Source organism: Lagenorhynchus albirostris, chromosome 1 (assembly GCF_949774975.1).
Source record: "Lagenorhynchus albirostris chromosome 1, mLagAlb1.1, whole genome shotgun sequence".
Taxonomy (NCBI): Eukaryota; Metazoa; Chordata; class Mammalia; order Artiodactyla; family Delphinidae; genus Lagenorhynchus; species Lagenorhynchus albirostris.
In genome coordinates, this window is record NC_083095.1 from 172,613,211 (window position 1) to 172,628,527 (window position 15,317).

At 42.1% G+C, this 15,317-nt stretch overlaps 1 protein-coding gene across 1 annotated transcript in view; it reads left to right on the top strand.

Moving 5' to 3' along the window:
- The window catches only part of DHTKD1 (dehydrogenase E1 and transketolase domain containing 1), a 54,325-nt gene that overhangs the window by 35,027 nt on the left and 3,981 nt on the right, over nucleotides 1-15,317 (top strand). The window contains exons 11-15 of the mRNA XM_060160318.1: nucleotides 3,874-4,024; nucleotides 4,407-4,513; nucleotides 9,854-10,018; nucleotides 13,112-13,194; nucleotides 13,540-13,709. Coding sequence (XP_060016301.1) covers nucleotides 3,874-4,024; nucleotides 4,407-4,513; nucleotides 9,854-10,018; nucleotides 13,112-13,194; nucleotides 13,540-13,709 — 676 coding nt within the window. The remainder of the gene's footprint in view (nucleotides 1-3,873; nucleotides 4,025-4,406; nucleotides 4,514-9,853; nucleotides 10,019-13,111; nucleotides 13,195-13,539; nucleotides 13,710-15,317) is intronic.

Here is a 15,317-nt window from a genome sequence, read left to right on the forward strand (position 1 = left end):
GGTGTCCTAACCACAGGACCACCAGGGACTTTCCTGTCCACTTACATTTAAACTATCATTTTGTGTATTATCTATATTTACAGGCCATCTTAAATAATTTTTGGAATAAATGAAAGCATTAATAGATTCAACAAATTAATGTAGATAAGGGTATACAAGTATATGAAGTACAATAGATGCATAGGAGAAGGGGCAGCTAGGTTACTTGGGAATTAAAAGGAAAAGCTTTAGAGAGGAGGCCAGATTTGCGCTGGGACTTGAGGGACATTTGGAACTGCCTGGTCTAGTAAATGTAGGGAGAACATTCTAGGTGGACACAGTAGTGCATACATAAGCTGTGAAGTAAGAGGCCCTGACCTCATGCTCAGGGAACTACCTATAGCTTCATGTGACTGGAGTTTAAGCTGCAAAGTGGATACAGAAGTAAAGGAAGAGACGGGCCAGTCAGGACTACCCACGTTGTGAAAGACTTTGAGTGTTACGTAGAAGAGAAACCATGGAGGAATTTTGAACAGGCGATCAGATTTCCATGTTAGAAACAGCACTCCTGATGATACTTTGGAAGCCTGAGCTGAAGAAGGGTGAGACTTAGGACAATTTCTAAGGAGGCTTCTCAGTCATCTAGGCAGGAAATCCTGGAGCTGTGAATTAGGGCAATAGCAGTGCAGAGGGGAGATGGAGCCAAGATTTGAGAACTAGTCAGAAAACAACAGCTATCAGACTCAGTGGTAGGTGTAGGGAGTGAAGAAGACCAGTACTGGTTACCTCCTAGCTCCCTGACTAGGACAGCTTGCATAAGATGATGGCATTTACCCAAATAAAGAGTAAGGGGAGGAACAGGTGTGGTAAGGAAAGATGATGGACTAACTTTTGGGCGTTAAACGTTGACAGATATTTCAGGTAATTAGATATGTATGTCTGGAGTTAATGAAGGAATCTGGTCTTGGATGTCTATTTGGAAGTCATCAGGGTGCAGGAGTGTTTGAAACCACAGGGGTGGGAGAATCTCTCTGAAAGAGCAGAATGAGAACAGATAGGGTCCTGGGAAAAACAACTTTTAAAGGGCTGGCAGAGAAAGCATTTTCCCAAAAGAGCATCCAGAAAGGCAGGAGGAGAACTTAGAGTCCCCGTGTCATTGAACTTAAGGAGGGAGGAATCAGAAAAGAGGAAGAATAACATGGCCATTCAATTTAGCAACTGGAAGGTCAAGGTTGACCTCCTCTAGAGCTATTTCTGTGGAGTGGGGAGAGCAGAAGCTAGATTTTACTAGTTGAAGGGTAGACAGGGGTTCAGGAGGGAGAGACAACTAGATTAGATAATTCTTTCTAGAAGCCTGACTGTTACAGGAAGCAGGAGCTAGAGAGCACTGGCCAGGGGAATATTCTTTGTTTTTTGTTTTTATTTTTTTGGCCGCACTGCGTGGCATGCAGTATCTTAGTTCCCAGACCAGGGATCGAACCCGTGCCCCCTGCATTGGGAGCACAGAGTCTTAACCACTGGACCCCCAGGGAAGTCCTTTCTTGTTTTATTTTTAAGCTTTTGATTGTTCATTTGCCAAGAGGAGAAAGCCAGTGAGGAGAGGTTCAGAAAAAAGGCGTTTGGTGATGAGCCGAGTGAAGAAGCAGAAAAAAGGTATGGATTAGAATATGAGTGGGTGTGTCAGCCTTGGGTAGGAAGGGAGATGGGGAATGAGGTGAAGACGCAGAGGTGCAAGTAAAGCACTCAGTTCAAATCCCGTTGACAACAGACTCAGGGATCTGAGAAATACAGTGTCTCTTTTCAAGTTAATGTCTTATAAAGATCATAATTGAAATCAAATAGAAATCAGGAAAGGTAAACCATGCGTAATCCCGCCATACTAATACATTATCTGTTTTCATTTTTTGTTGTTGTCATTGAGTGCTTATCCATATAAATCATGCATTTTTATGGTTGTAATCATAGTAGAGATGATATTTTTTTCCAGAGTTTTTTTTTATTAAAAGCTTTATTGAGATAAAACTCATAGAATTCAATGTTTCAATGTGTACAGTTAAGTGGTTTTCAGTGTATGCAGTGGTGCAACCATCACCACTATCTAATTTTAGAACATTTTCATCACCCTTAAAAGAAACCCATACTTGTTAGCAGTCACACCCCATTCCTTCCTTCCCTCAGCCCCTGAAAACCACTGATCTACTTTCTGTTTACATTGATTTATCTATTTTGGCCTTTTTATATAAACAGCCTCATAAATATGTGGCTTCTTATGGCTGGCTTCTTTCACTTAGCATTGTGTTTTCAAGGTCCATCGTTGTTGTAGCATGTGTCAGTATTTTATCCCTTTTTGCTGCCAAGTACTATTCTATAAATATGTAACTTAAGGACTTCCCTGGTGGTCCAGTGGTTAGGACTCCGCGCTGCCACTGCAGGGGACGTGGGTTTGATCCCTGGTTGGGGAAGATCCCATATGCCTCGCAGCATGGCCAAAAAAAAAAAAAGTAACTTAAAAAATTTTTTTAGAAAAATGTTGAAACAAACACAAAATTACAAAAAAGTTGGATGTATAATGCAAAAGGAACTTTTTCTCATTCTGAGACATTTGAGCCATCCAGATGGAAACATCACGTTGCCAGCCTGATGCCCTACATGTGTATTTCCTACAAACTAGGTCATTCTCCTACGTTACCCCAATGCAACCATCCAAGTCAGGAAGTTAACACTGAGACATGAAGACATCTGGTCCACAAACCCAGTTCAGAGTTGTGCTGCCTTGAACTGTCACATCTCTTTAGCCTCTTCAGAGATGTAATTTTATGTTCTGCTTTTTAAATCTTAACATGTGGTGATGATTCTTTTGCTTTATCATGCAAACAGGATATTAGAATAATGGATTCCGAACGGTAGGCCTTTTTCAAGTAACTTTCCCCCCCTTTGTTTGTTTGTTTTCAATTAATTTTTATCGGAGTATGGTTGCTTTACAATGTTGTGTTAGCCTCCACTGCACAAGAAAATGAATCAGCCATATATACATACAGATATCTCCCCTACCTTTTGGACTTCCCTCCCATTTAGGTTACCACAGTGCATTGAGTAGAGTTCCCTGTGCTATGCAGTATGTTCTCATTAGTTGTCTATTTTATTCATAGTATCAATAATGTATATGTGTCAATCCCAGTCTCCCAATTCCTCCCTTTCTACCTCTTTCCCCCTTGGTATCCATACATTTGTTCTCTATGTCTATATTTCTACTTTGCAAATAAGATCATCTATACCATTTTTCTAGATTTTTAAAAATTTATTTATTTGTTTTTGACTGCGTCAGGTCTTAGTTGCAGCACATGGGCTCTTCGTTACAGCACGTGGACTCCTCTCTAGTTGTGGAGCGTGGGCCCTGGAGCACAGGCTCAGTAGTTGCGGCACGAGGGCTTAGTTGCCCCATGGCATGTGGGATCTTAGTTCTCCGACTAGGGATCGAACCCACGTCCCCTGCATTGGAAGGCAGATTTTTAACCACTGGACCACCACGGAAGTCCCTCCCCCCACTTTGTTTTGTGACATTTTTTAAAAAGCTCTTATGACACCATTTTACTCTCAGCTTCAAAGGTGGGGCATCTGAGAAGTTAATTTTGCTTCTCCTTCAAGAAAATCTTTAATGTCCATATTCCAACCTTTTGTATGTCTTCCTCTGTTTGCCCCAACTTTTCCCACACACATCACTCATGGGGAGCAGGAGATGTCCTCTCTCAAAGGGATGCGGGGATGAATGAAAGTACAGCTGCCCTCACGGCCCTCCTCCCTTTTGAGCAGTTGGTACCAATATGATGCTTTACTTTAACTGATTCACATCCCATCTTCCCTGCACGACGGTTCTGTTCTCCTCCTTTGCCCTAGGTCAGCAACAGCCCACTGTCGGAAGAGGCCGTCTTGGGATTTGAGTATGGGATGAGCATCGAAAGCCCTAACCTACTGCCCCTCTGGGAGGCTCAGTTTGGCGATTTCTTCAACGGTGCCCAGATCATCTTTGACACGTTCATCTCTGGAGGTTGGTGTTGGCCTATGGGTGTGTCGTGGACGTGTGGCACCAGCCTCACGGGGACAAATGACAGAAAAGGGGCCATAACTGCTTATGAGACTCCTGTGTACCACGGCATCCCCCCACTCCGAGAGTTGGGAGCCTGTTCTGTCATCCACTGGGGCGTGGCAGCTATCAGGCAGTTAAGTAAGCTGCTAGGAAGAGCACGTAAGTCCTCTGTCAGCAGGAGGGCTGTGTCTCCCGGGGAATGTGCTTGGCTGTAGTGATGAATGGTGCAATGAAAATGGTTTTGGGGGTCCAGCAACAAACTAACATGTGTCTCACCGCCCAGTCGCCCCGGGCTGTCCTGCACCTGCGTCGTAGCGTTCTTACTCCCGCTGCTGCTTTGCAGGTGAGGCCAAGTGGCTCCTCCAGAGCGGCATCGTGGTCCTCCTTCCTCACGGGTATGACGGGGCTGGACCAGAGCACTCATCTGGTCGAATAGAGCGTTTCTTGCAGGTATGTCCACTGCCTTCTGGATTCCACGAAATGTTTCCCTGCTTTCTAGGTGCTTTGAAATAGAACTGCCTCCTGCAAATACCTAATGTGAACCTTGGACTATAAGACATTATAGTATTTGAATGAAACAGATTTAATGCGATGTCAATCAATATTCCTTGGAAACGTGATGCCTCAAGCATGTTAGTATCATGGTTTTACGGCAATGAAAGTGCTTCTTCTTCTTTTTTTTTTTTTTTTTAGTATTTATTTATTTAGGCTGTGCCGGGAGTTAGTTGCAGCATGCGGGATTTTTAGTTGCAGCATGCGGGATCTTTAGTTGTGGCACGCGGGCTCAGTTGCAGCATGCGTGCGGGATCTAGTTCCCCGACGAGGGATGGAACCTGGGCCCCCTAAATTGGAAGTGTGGAGTCTTACCCACTGGACCACTCAGGGAAGTCCCTGAAAGTGCTTCTTATGCGGCAAATATCAGTAGTTTCTGAGTCAAGCTGATCATCGGAGTCATCTAGGGGCTTTTTATAAACAGAGATACAGTGACCAACCCCAGATCTAAGTAGTGATAGTATTTTTATAAAATGATTCGTGACCATTAAAAAATGTTAAACAACAACCGAGAAATTACCATTGTTATCTTTTGGTAAGAATCATTACCAATGCCTCTTTACGCATATTTCTAATATTTTATTATGAAAAATTTCGAACATACAAAAAAGTTGAAAAAACTTTACAGAGAGTATTCATATGCCCACTTGCTACATTCTACCGTTAATATTTTATTATATTTGTTTTATCATGTATCTATTCATCTGCCATCCCTCTATCCATAAATCCATATAATTTTTGGATGCATTTGAAAGTAAATGGAGACATCAGTACACATCACCCTAAGTACATGAATATCATTAATTATCTTAGCATACAGGCAGATAAAATATATAGAAAGGTGATAGATTAGTAGATAGGTAGATAGAACAGTAGCTAGATAAATGGATATAACTGGTTGGTTGGTAGATAATGACAGAGAAATCATTTCATAAAAATTAGATTACAGAAATAAATTGGAGGTAAATTAAAGAACTAGCTGTGAAATACAAAACTACAGTTTTTCAAAGATATATATGAATGAGTATGCAAGAGATACAGTTTGGGAGTCATCAGTTTCTAGATGATATTTAAAGTCATGAGACTGGATGAAATTATCAAAAGAATGAGTACAGTTAGAGAAGAGCAGTTGCCCCCAAACTGAGCCCTGGGATAGACCAGCAGTTAGAGGCTGCAGGGAAGGAGAACACAGGAGGCTGAGAAGGAGTAACCAGTGAGGCTGGAGGAAGGTCCTAGAAAGCAAGTGAAGGATATGTGTTAAGAAGGAGGACGTATCAAGGCCAGTCAGGATAGGACTGAGAATTAGCCTTTGGATTTAGCAATAAAGGGTTCATTTGGTGGTTGGTAACTGCAGTTTGTTTAGGTGGAGTGGTATTAGGAGTATATGGAAGGAGGAAAGTTTAACTCTTTTGAAAAGTTTTGCTGCAAATAGAACAAGGAAGGGGGAAATTTGCACCAAGAGAGGTTCTTTTTTTTTTTTTTTGCTGTACGCGGGTCTCTCACTGTTGTGGCCTCTCCCGTTGTGGAGCACAGGCTCTGGATGCGCAGGCTCAGCAGCCATGGCTCTCGGGCCCAGCCGCTCTGCGGTACGTGGGATCCTCCCGGACTGGGGTACAAACCCATGTCCCCTGCATCGGCAGGCGGACTCCCAACCACTGCGCCACCAGGGAAGCCCTTGCTTTTGTTTTAAAGATAGGAGAAATAACAGCATGTTTGTATGCTGATAGGAATGATCCAGTAGAGAAGAAAATATTGATGTAGGAGAGAGAGTAGAATGACTGGAGTGATGGCCTTGAGAGAGCAGGATGGGCTGGTGTCCACTGCACAAGGGATTGGATCAGCTCTAGACAGCAGCATGGCAGCTTCCTCTATGGGAATAACCAGAAGGCAGAGAATACGATGCAGATGATAGAACACGGTCGATGTTGTGGTGAAGGTCTGAGGAGATACTCTTGGGTCATTAGCCGAGAGTGATGATGCAGGAGGAGATCCTGGGTTAAAGCTGTGAAATAGTCATCTGGAAGAGGAGGAGAATGAGTGAATTAGGGAACTAGAAGATAATAGTCTAAGAGCACTGAGGGCCCACTTAAGATTCTTGGTCAAGATTTTAAAGTGAGATCCATCAGTGTGATTGTGTGTTTTCTCCAGCTTCATTCCCTGCATAGGTGCCGAAATGGGACAGATGGAAAGTTGAGATTAACTCGGCTTGTGGTTTGGAGTGAAAAAATGTCAAGGGAGTTAAGGGTGTATGCAAAAGAATGATTATAATGATTGACTATGGAATTTAGCTTAAGTAAGGAGGGGGGAGGAGATGTGAAGGGTGAAGGCCAGTGAAAACGTGATAGGATCAATATGTTGGTGGTATTGATGAGGCTGAAGGATTGATGGAGTCAAAGTATTAAAGGGAATTGAGCTAGAAAGGTAGGACGTGGTGGTCAGAGTGGAATGGATGAAGTAGAGCTTATGGAGAGATCCCTGTCATTGAAACCAGGATGTAGCCATGGAAATGGGTTGTTGAGGTAGGATGGAGGACAGAGTGATTGGAGGACAGGAGTTCAAGGAACCAAGTTGCCAGGGTTTTGAAAGGACCATCTACATATGCATTAAAATTACCAAGTCCGTGTTAATAATTTTCTCAAACCTACTTCATAGGATTACTGTGAGGCATAAAGGCTCAATATATGTAAATGCTTAGAACAGTAATCGACATTTATATGTTTGCTGTTTATTATTTTTATTATTATCGTTTCCTGTGCTTGCACTGGGATTACCTCAAGCTCTTTGTTTACACTACTAATTTTATTTTTAGCCCTGCAAAAGAATTAATATATCGATATGTAAAGTGAAGTGTTTGCTGTTTATATAAGCACTTGCTTACTTCATCTTCTTTCACTGTGATTATCTCAAGCTCTTTGTTCATGCCATTTCTCTCTCTTTTTTTTTTTCTGGTACGCGGGCCTCTCACTGCTGTGGCCTCCCCCGCCGTGGAGCACAGGCTCCTGACGCGCAGGCCCAGCGGCCACGGCCCACGGGCCCAGCCACTCCGCGGCACGCGGGATCCCCCCAGACTGGGGCACGAACCCGCGTCCCCTGCATCGGCAGGTGGACTCTCAACCACTGCACCACCAGGGAAGCCCCATGCCATTTCTTTTTCGTCCTGTCTGTTCTGCTTCTTGATGTTTCTTATTTATTTATTAGATTTGTAATGGTTGAGTTTGGTTCTCACTTGGTTTTCTTGGCATTGCACTCACCTTTCTTATCTAATTCTACTGTGTTATCTTTAAGACTATCTGCCCTTTAAAACACTGTTGTTTTTTAAAATTGTGGTAAGAACACTTAACATGAGACCTACACTCTTAACAGATTGTTAAGTGTGCATTGCAATACTGTTGACTGTAGCTACTATGTTGTACAGCAGATCTCTAGAACTTATTCATCTTACATAACTGAAACCTTATACCCCTTGACTAGCAACTCTCCATTTCCCCTTCCCCGCCCCTGGCAACCACTGCTCTGCTTTCTGCTTCTCTGAGTTTGACTATTTTAGATTGCTCATATAACTGGAATTGTGCAGTATCTGTATGTCACTTAGCATAATGTCCTCAGAGCTCATCTGTGTTACTGCAAAGTGCAGGATTTCCTTCCTTGAATAGGCTGAGTAATATTACATATATAGATAAAAATACCTGTATACCACATAGCACATTTCCTTTATCCATTCATCCATAGATGACCATTTAGATTGTTTCCACATCTTGGCTATCATGAGTAGTGTTGCAATGAACATGGGAGTGCTAATACCTCTTTGAGACCCTGATTTCAGTTCTTTTGGTTAAATACTCAGAAGTGGGATTTCTGGATCATACAGTAATTCCGTTATTAGTTTTCTGAGGAGCCTCCAAGCTGTTTTCCGTAGTGACTATACCAATTTACTTTCCTACCAACAGGGTACAAGGGCTCCCTTTTCTCCACATCCTTGCCAATACTTATGTCTTTTGTTAAAATTGGCTGCCTTTTGCCTGCTATGTTCCTTTCTTTTTGGCCCCCCCTTGTAAAAAGTTATAAGGGGCTGTATAATATTTACATTGTTGCTATATCATTTTATTTCTTGTCTTTGATTATTTAGGGCAATTCTTCAAAACCATATAGTTTCCCTGAGAGGGTGTGGGTGAATTCCCCTTAATTTTCCTTCCCATTTGATACCAATTTACCTTCTTAGAACAACAGTTGAGAATAGTCTCCAGTACATGAAGCCTGAGGACATGGCGTGGGAGGATATAGCTCTGCTGGACAGAGGGTTTTTCTTGCTAAATTCCGGTGTCCCTCTGAGATTCAATAGCTAAGCCCATACAAGGGTCCACTCCCTGGTCAGGGCTGTGTATCACTTCCGTGGGCCTCTCTTTCCTTGGCATGTCCTGGCCCTGGAAGCGGCAAGCCTGGCAGCCCCATCTACCTCCACTGAATTCTGCAGGGGCTTCAGCCCTAGATTTTGCCTTTTTTTACCCAGGGTGCCACTCACACCCTGTCACCAAATTGGAGGAGCCCAGTAAAAATCTCAGGATTTTGTCAACTCACTTACTTTCCTCTGTACTGCTTCTTGATCAGGGTTAGGAGACATGCCTCAAGTTTCTGTCCCAGCAGGATCTTCTGCGATTTCATTCCTTGCCCTCAATTTTTCAACCTCGTTAGCTGCTCTCGTTCTTGTCTCTAAAACAAACTATACTTACATTTACTCCATCAGGAGAGTGAGATTCAGATAGTGCATCCTTCCAACATCTTCACTCCACAGTCATCAGCATCTGTACTTTTCAAAAAGTCTCCTCCAGATGCTTCTTTTTTTTTAATTTTTAATTTTAACTTTTTTTGGTCATGCCACACGGCTTGTGGGATCTTAGTTCCCTGACCAGGGATAGAACTCGGGCCCTTGGCAGTGAAAGCTCCAAGTCCCAACCACTGGACCACCAGGGAAGTCCCCACCTCCACATGCTTCCTGCAGTCAGCTGTGTTTGGAAAGAACCACGTTAAAACACGCAGACTTGGCCAATGGGGAGCCATCAGGCTTCTCCTCTGGTGAATTCTTCACAGGTCATAAATTTACCTTCTGGTCTTTTTCTATAATGAAGAGACACATCTCTTCTCCGCTCATTGAGAGCCCCGTGTTCCCCTTAGGATAGCCTGTGCCCTTAGGATGGAATAAAATGACCCGACTGTCTGCCCTGCCTCTCACTTCCCTCCCAGATGTGTGACAGCATGGAGGAGGGCGTGGATGGGGATACCGTGAACATGTGCATGGCTCACCCCTCCACGCCCGCCCAGTACTTTCACCTGCTACGGAGACAGATGGTCCGGAACTTCAGGAAGCCCCTCATCCTTGCTTCTCCGAAGATGTTGCTCAGACTCCCTGTAAGTAGAAAAAGCTGGTTATTAGTCTTTTTTCTCCTGTCATTTTTTTTCCCCTGCATTTTCGTCTCTTTTCTGTATCTGATTGTAGATGCAAATGACAGAAGCATCTCTTTGGTTTTAGTTGGCCATGCTGCTTTGTCTCTCCCTTTTTCTATTTTTTTAACCTTTCAAGAATAATTAGAAATCTAAGTCGCTCTCAGTTTCATTGTCATGAAGGACAGACAGCAATTATTATAACCCTGGCATCCCAGTCTGAGCAGAAATAATCTTTCAGGAAAAGTTTCAAAGTCCAAATGGTCTCAGCACTGCTATGTTGATAGTTGCAAGTTGGGAATTGAAAGTACTTTGATGAAAATGAGTGGTTTTAGTCATTGACTTTTATTTAGACTTTTTCTGTTAAATGATTTATCACCGGTAGACTCCATTTCAAACATTGTAACAATATAGCTTATCACTACCTGGCTTTACAAGAGTATATTTTCTCTTGGTTTACCAGAGCTAAGTGTTAAGCGCACATGTTTTTTTAAATCACACAAATATGCTAGTTTTCAAGTGGCAGAGTTCAAGATAAGAAACACTGCTAAGCATGTATTTATCCCACCTGCTATAATTTTTGTCAGTTTTGTATGAGAGTCTGAATTAGGATTAACATTCAAAAAACCTCTGCATTTATTTGGTTGCCACTGCTGAGGTGAACTAAGTCGTTTAGGACTTGGCTGTTTGAGATGATCTTGTGCTTCTCGCAAAGCTTATAGAATGTGTATTTGGAAGTGAGGGGTGTTGAGGGAAGCTGTCAGTGATTTGCCTTCACCGCTTGCCTTTTTTGGCGTTTCTAGCTTTTGGAGGGGAGTAAGGTGACCCTTGTTCTCACAGTCGGTCAAGGGTACTTGAGTGATCCCAGAGTGAGCGCCCCCTTAAATTTTGCTCTCCAAGCCCCTCACCTGTCTCACCCCAGCCTCAGGGGTCAATAATGAGGAAATGCACTTCAAGTTCTTTCACCAATGGCTGAAAGTTCATTTGTTTGGTCTGCTTATTCTCTCTGTGAACAACCTTATGAATTTTGAGATGGTTTCATGAGCATCATGGGACATTCAAGACAAACAAATTCAGGCCCTTTACATCATCTTTCTGATGGGGCTGCCTTGACACCGATATTTTGAAACAGCAATGTGAAAGGAGCCAAGTCAAAATGTAAAGTTACTATAATTTTGCTCTGGGTCTTAGTAGCGGCATGTGGGATCTAGTTCCCTGACCAGGGATCGAACCCGCACCCCCGGCATTGGAAGGCAGAGTCTTAACCACTGGAACACCAGGGAAGTCCTGATCTGGGATTCTTGAACCCAACTTTCATTGTATCCCTAACATTGTCCCCTGCTCTCTCAATCATAACTAAAAGGAGTGTAATGATATTAAATATAATGCATGTATATTATTAGGTATTGAGTGAACTATTAGAAGTTTTGTTGAGAATTTCTTTTGCTGTTTGAAACTGAAAATGAGTTCATTTTCTGGCCCTAATGCTCCACCCCTCTCCCCAAGTCTAACATACAACTTATTAAATAAGTGAAGCCTTCCTTGGGGAGCTTAAAAAATATCAACAGCTATCTTATAGACTTTCAAGTGAAGAACTACTCTTATTAAGTAGTCAAATATTTTCATTAAACATGTAAGTCCTTTTGTTAATGGAAAGTCAGTACAACCAGTATTGAATTCTGATTTCTTCCTGAAAATTGGATTATTGGTACAAGTGATCTAGCAGAATATAATAGCCAGCCTTCTCTATCCATGGCCCACTCAGAGATGACTTGCCATGTAGCAAACATGACTCAGGGGTACAGGGAGTTTGTCTGTCAAGTGGTACCAAAATCCCACCCCAGTTTCCCACCTAACTCTGAACTCTGAACTCTGAACCTTTTGATTCCTGCTGTAGGAAGTGGGGACTGACAAAAGGCTCTGTTCAGAAGGGAGAAAGATTGCCTCTATCATACATTATTTACTAATATGCATAGCTGAATAGCTAATATTAATTTTTTAGGTTATATACAATATCCCAGCATCAGTATGGCTGCCCTCAATGGCCTAGTCTAAATGTCATATACCCATTTGGGACTAGACTATAGGGAAACTAACTAGATGATAGCAAAAGGGATCAAATCCCTCATCTTGGCTTCATCAGTTTTCTACTTTAAGTTCTTTGCAACAAGTATTTATTTGCTGCACCACGCAGCTTGTAGGATCTTTGTTCCCTGACCAGGGATTGAACCTGGGCCCTTGGCAGTGAAAGCACTGAGTCCTCACCACTGGACTGCCAGGGAATTCCCAAGTATTTCTTTAAATTGGGCTCAGTAATAACATTTCTTTTCATCGTGGAAATATTCATGTGTTGTTCCTACTTGTTCTGTTTCGTTTACAAATTATAGTCAAAATCTTAAAGACAGAAATAATTGCCCAACTCAGCTATTCCGGTTCACAATATAAATTCTATAAAAGGTTGTTTCTGATTCCAATTCCAAAAAGTTAAGGTGTAGTTTTTATTGATAATAAAGTTGAGTCATCACACTGAAATTTTTTTTTTTGGCTGCGTTGGGTCTTCGTTGTGGTGCACGGGCTTCTCATTGCGGTGGCTTCTCTTGTTGCGGAGCAGAGGCTCTAGGCGCGTGGGCTCAGTAGTTGTGGCTCTTGGGCTCTAGAGCTCAGGCTCAGTAGTTGTGGTGCACGGGCTTAGTTGCTCCGCAGCACGTGGGATCTTCACGGACTAGGGCTTGAACCCATGTCCCTTGCACTGGCAGGCAGATTCAACCACTGTGCCACCAGGGAAGTCCTCCACACTGAAATTTTGACTGTTAAAATTTATTGTGGCACTAAACAAAAGGTGATCTTATTTAACCTCAGAAAAATATTTTATTCTGAAGTAACAGAACAGATACTTATGGGAAAGATATTTTGTTTAATAGTACATATGTTTACTTATAGCCCCAGGAGAGAATTTTGATACTAGTTTTTGGGAAAGATCCCTGATAAATAAAAGCATCTTCAGGTCCTTGCCCTTGGTTGATAGATTTGTGGCTTTTTTCTCCCCCTCCCCCTCCTTAGGCAGCTGTGTCAACTCTTCAAGAAATGGCACCAGGAACAGCATTCAAACCAGTCATTGGTGATTCATCTGTGGATCCAAAAAAGTAATCTGACGTGGAGCTCTGTTTTCATACTCTGCAGTAGATTTGTAGTGAGTGGGAAAACTAGTTCATGTTAAGTGAACCAAGCGACCCAAATCTTCTCTATCCTTATATAAGTCCTTTAAGTTCATGGGGTAGGAGTTAGAGTATGCACAGAAGAGTGAATTTTGGAGGCATATGTTGCTCAAGAAGGTTGGCCAGGGCACAGCATGAGTGAACCCCACTACAACGCCCCTGCTGCTTCAATGGTGAAGCATTTAAATCTCTGTGGTCTCCCCTTTTCTTCTGCTACAGTTCTTACTTTAAGATATTTCTCCCCCGCCTCGCTGTCCCTTTTCTACCCAACAGGGTTAAGAGTTTAGTGTTCTGCTGTGGCAAACATTTCTATGCCCTGCTGAAGCAAAGAGAATCTTTGGAGGCCAGGAAGCATGACTTTGCTATCATCCGAATGGAAGAACTCTGCCCTTTCCCACTGGATTCGCTGCAGGAAGAGATGAGCAAATACAAACATGTTAGAGGTAAAGGGTCCTTCTTATTAGACTTTTTTGGTTTTAAGTTACCTGAAACCGATTTGAACTATCTCAAATAAAAAGATGGTACGGGAGCAGTGAGAGTTATTAGAAAGTTGAATCTCATGGAATCTTGAGATATGAAAGTAATACAACTGAAGCCAATGTCTCTATGTCTTTTTTGGTGTCCCTTTGGGTGTCCCTTTCGTTCTCCCCCGCTTTCATATAAGACATTGAATTTCTTGAGTTTGGAGGGAATCAGTGCTATACAATCGTTTATGATACATCCGGTATAGTTGTAAAAGATAAGCCTTTTCAACAGATGGGGCTGGAATGATTAGATATCTATGTGCACCTTATATAGAAATTAACTCAAAGTTGATCACAGACCTCAATGTAAAACTATAAAACTTCTAGAAGGAAGTGGATGAAAATCTTCCTGACCTTGGGTTAGGCAAGAAGTTCTTAGACATAACACCAAAAGCACGTTCCAGAAAAGAAAAAGATTTTACCAAAATGAAAAACTTTTGCACTGCAAAGAATATAAAAAAGACAAGCCACAACTGGGAGAAAATATTTGTAAAAACATATCTGACAAAGGACTCTCCAGAATGTTGAAAGAGCTCTGAAAACTCAACAGTGAGAAAACGTATAATCCAGTTTTTCAAAAGGTGCAAAAGAATTGAACAGTCATTTTACCAAAGAACCAGATGGCAAATACCCATATGAGAAGATCATCAACATGATTAGTGATAGGGAAATGCAAATTAAGCCAAAATGAGATATGGCTACATACCTATTAGAATGGCTAAAATGAAAACAAAACAATGTCAAGGACTGATCAGGATGCAGAGCAGCTGGGACCTTCATTCACTGCTGGTGGGAATGCAAACTCGTACAGCCACTCTGGAAAACAGTTTTGTCAGTTTCTCATGCAGTTTCACACAGAGTTTCCTTACCACGCAGCAGTCCCACTCCTAGGTATTTACTCAAGAGAAAGGAAAAATCCATATGTGAATATTTATAGTGGCTGTATTCATAATTGCCCCACGCTGGAAGCAACCAAAACATCCTTCAACTGGTGAATGAAGAAACAATCTCATTGTGCATCCCTACAGTATCATGCTCCTTAAGAGTAAAAGAGAGTGAACTATTGCTAGCGGCAGAATGACCAACGGATTTTGCTAATTCACAGAAGCCCAAACCAAAAGGCTGTATACTGTGTGATTCCACTTACCTGATGCTCTGGAAAAGGCAAAACTTCGGGGATAGAGAAAAGATCGGTGGTTGCCAGAGGTTGGGGGTGGGAGGAAGAGCTGAGCACAAAGGGTCAGGATGAGGGAATATTTGGGGTTTAGAGAATTGTTCTGTATCATGATTGTAGTGATGGATACATGACTATGCATTTCTCAAAAAAAAAAAGAAAACACTGTGCCATATTGGAAAGGTAATAATATTACTTGAGGATATATGTGTATGTGTGTGTGTATGTATATATATGTAACTATGTGTGTATATGTGTCTATATACATATATAACATGTATAGTATACGTGTGTGTATGTATGTGCACACACATGCATATATAGTGTGTCTGCGTGTGTAGTATGTTGTATAT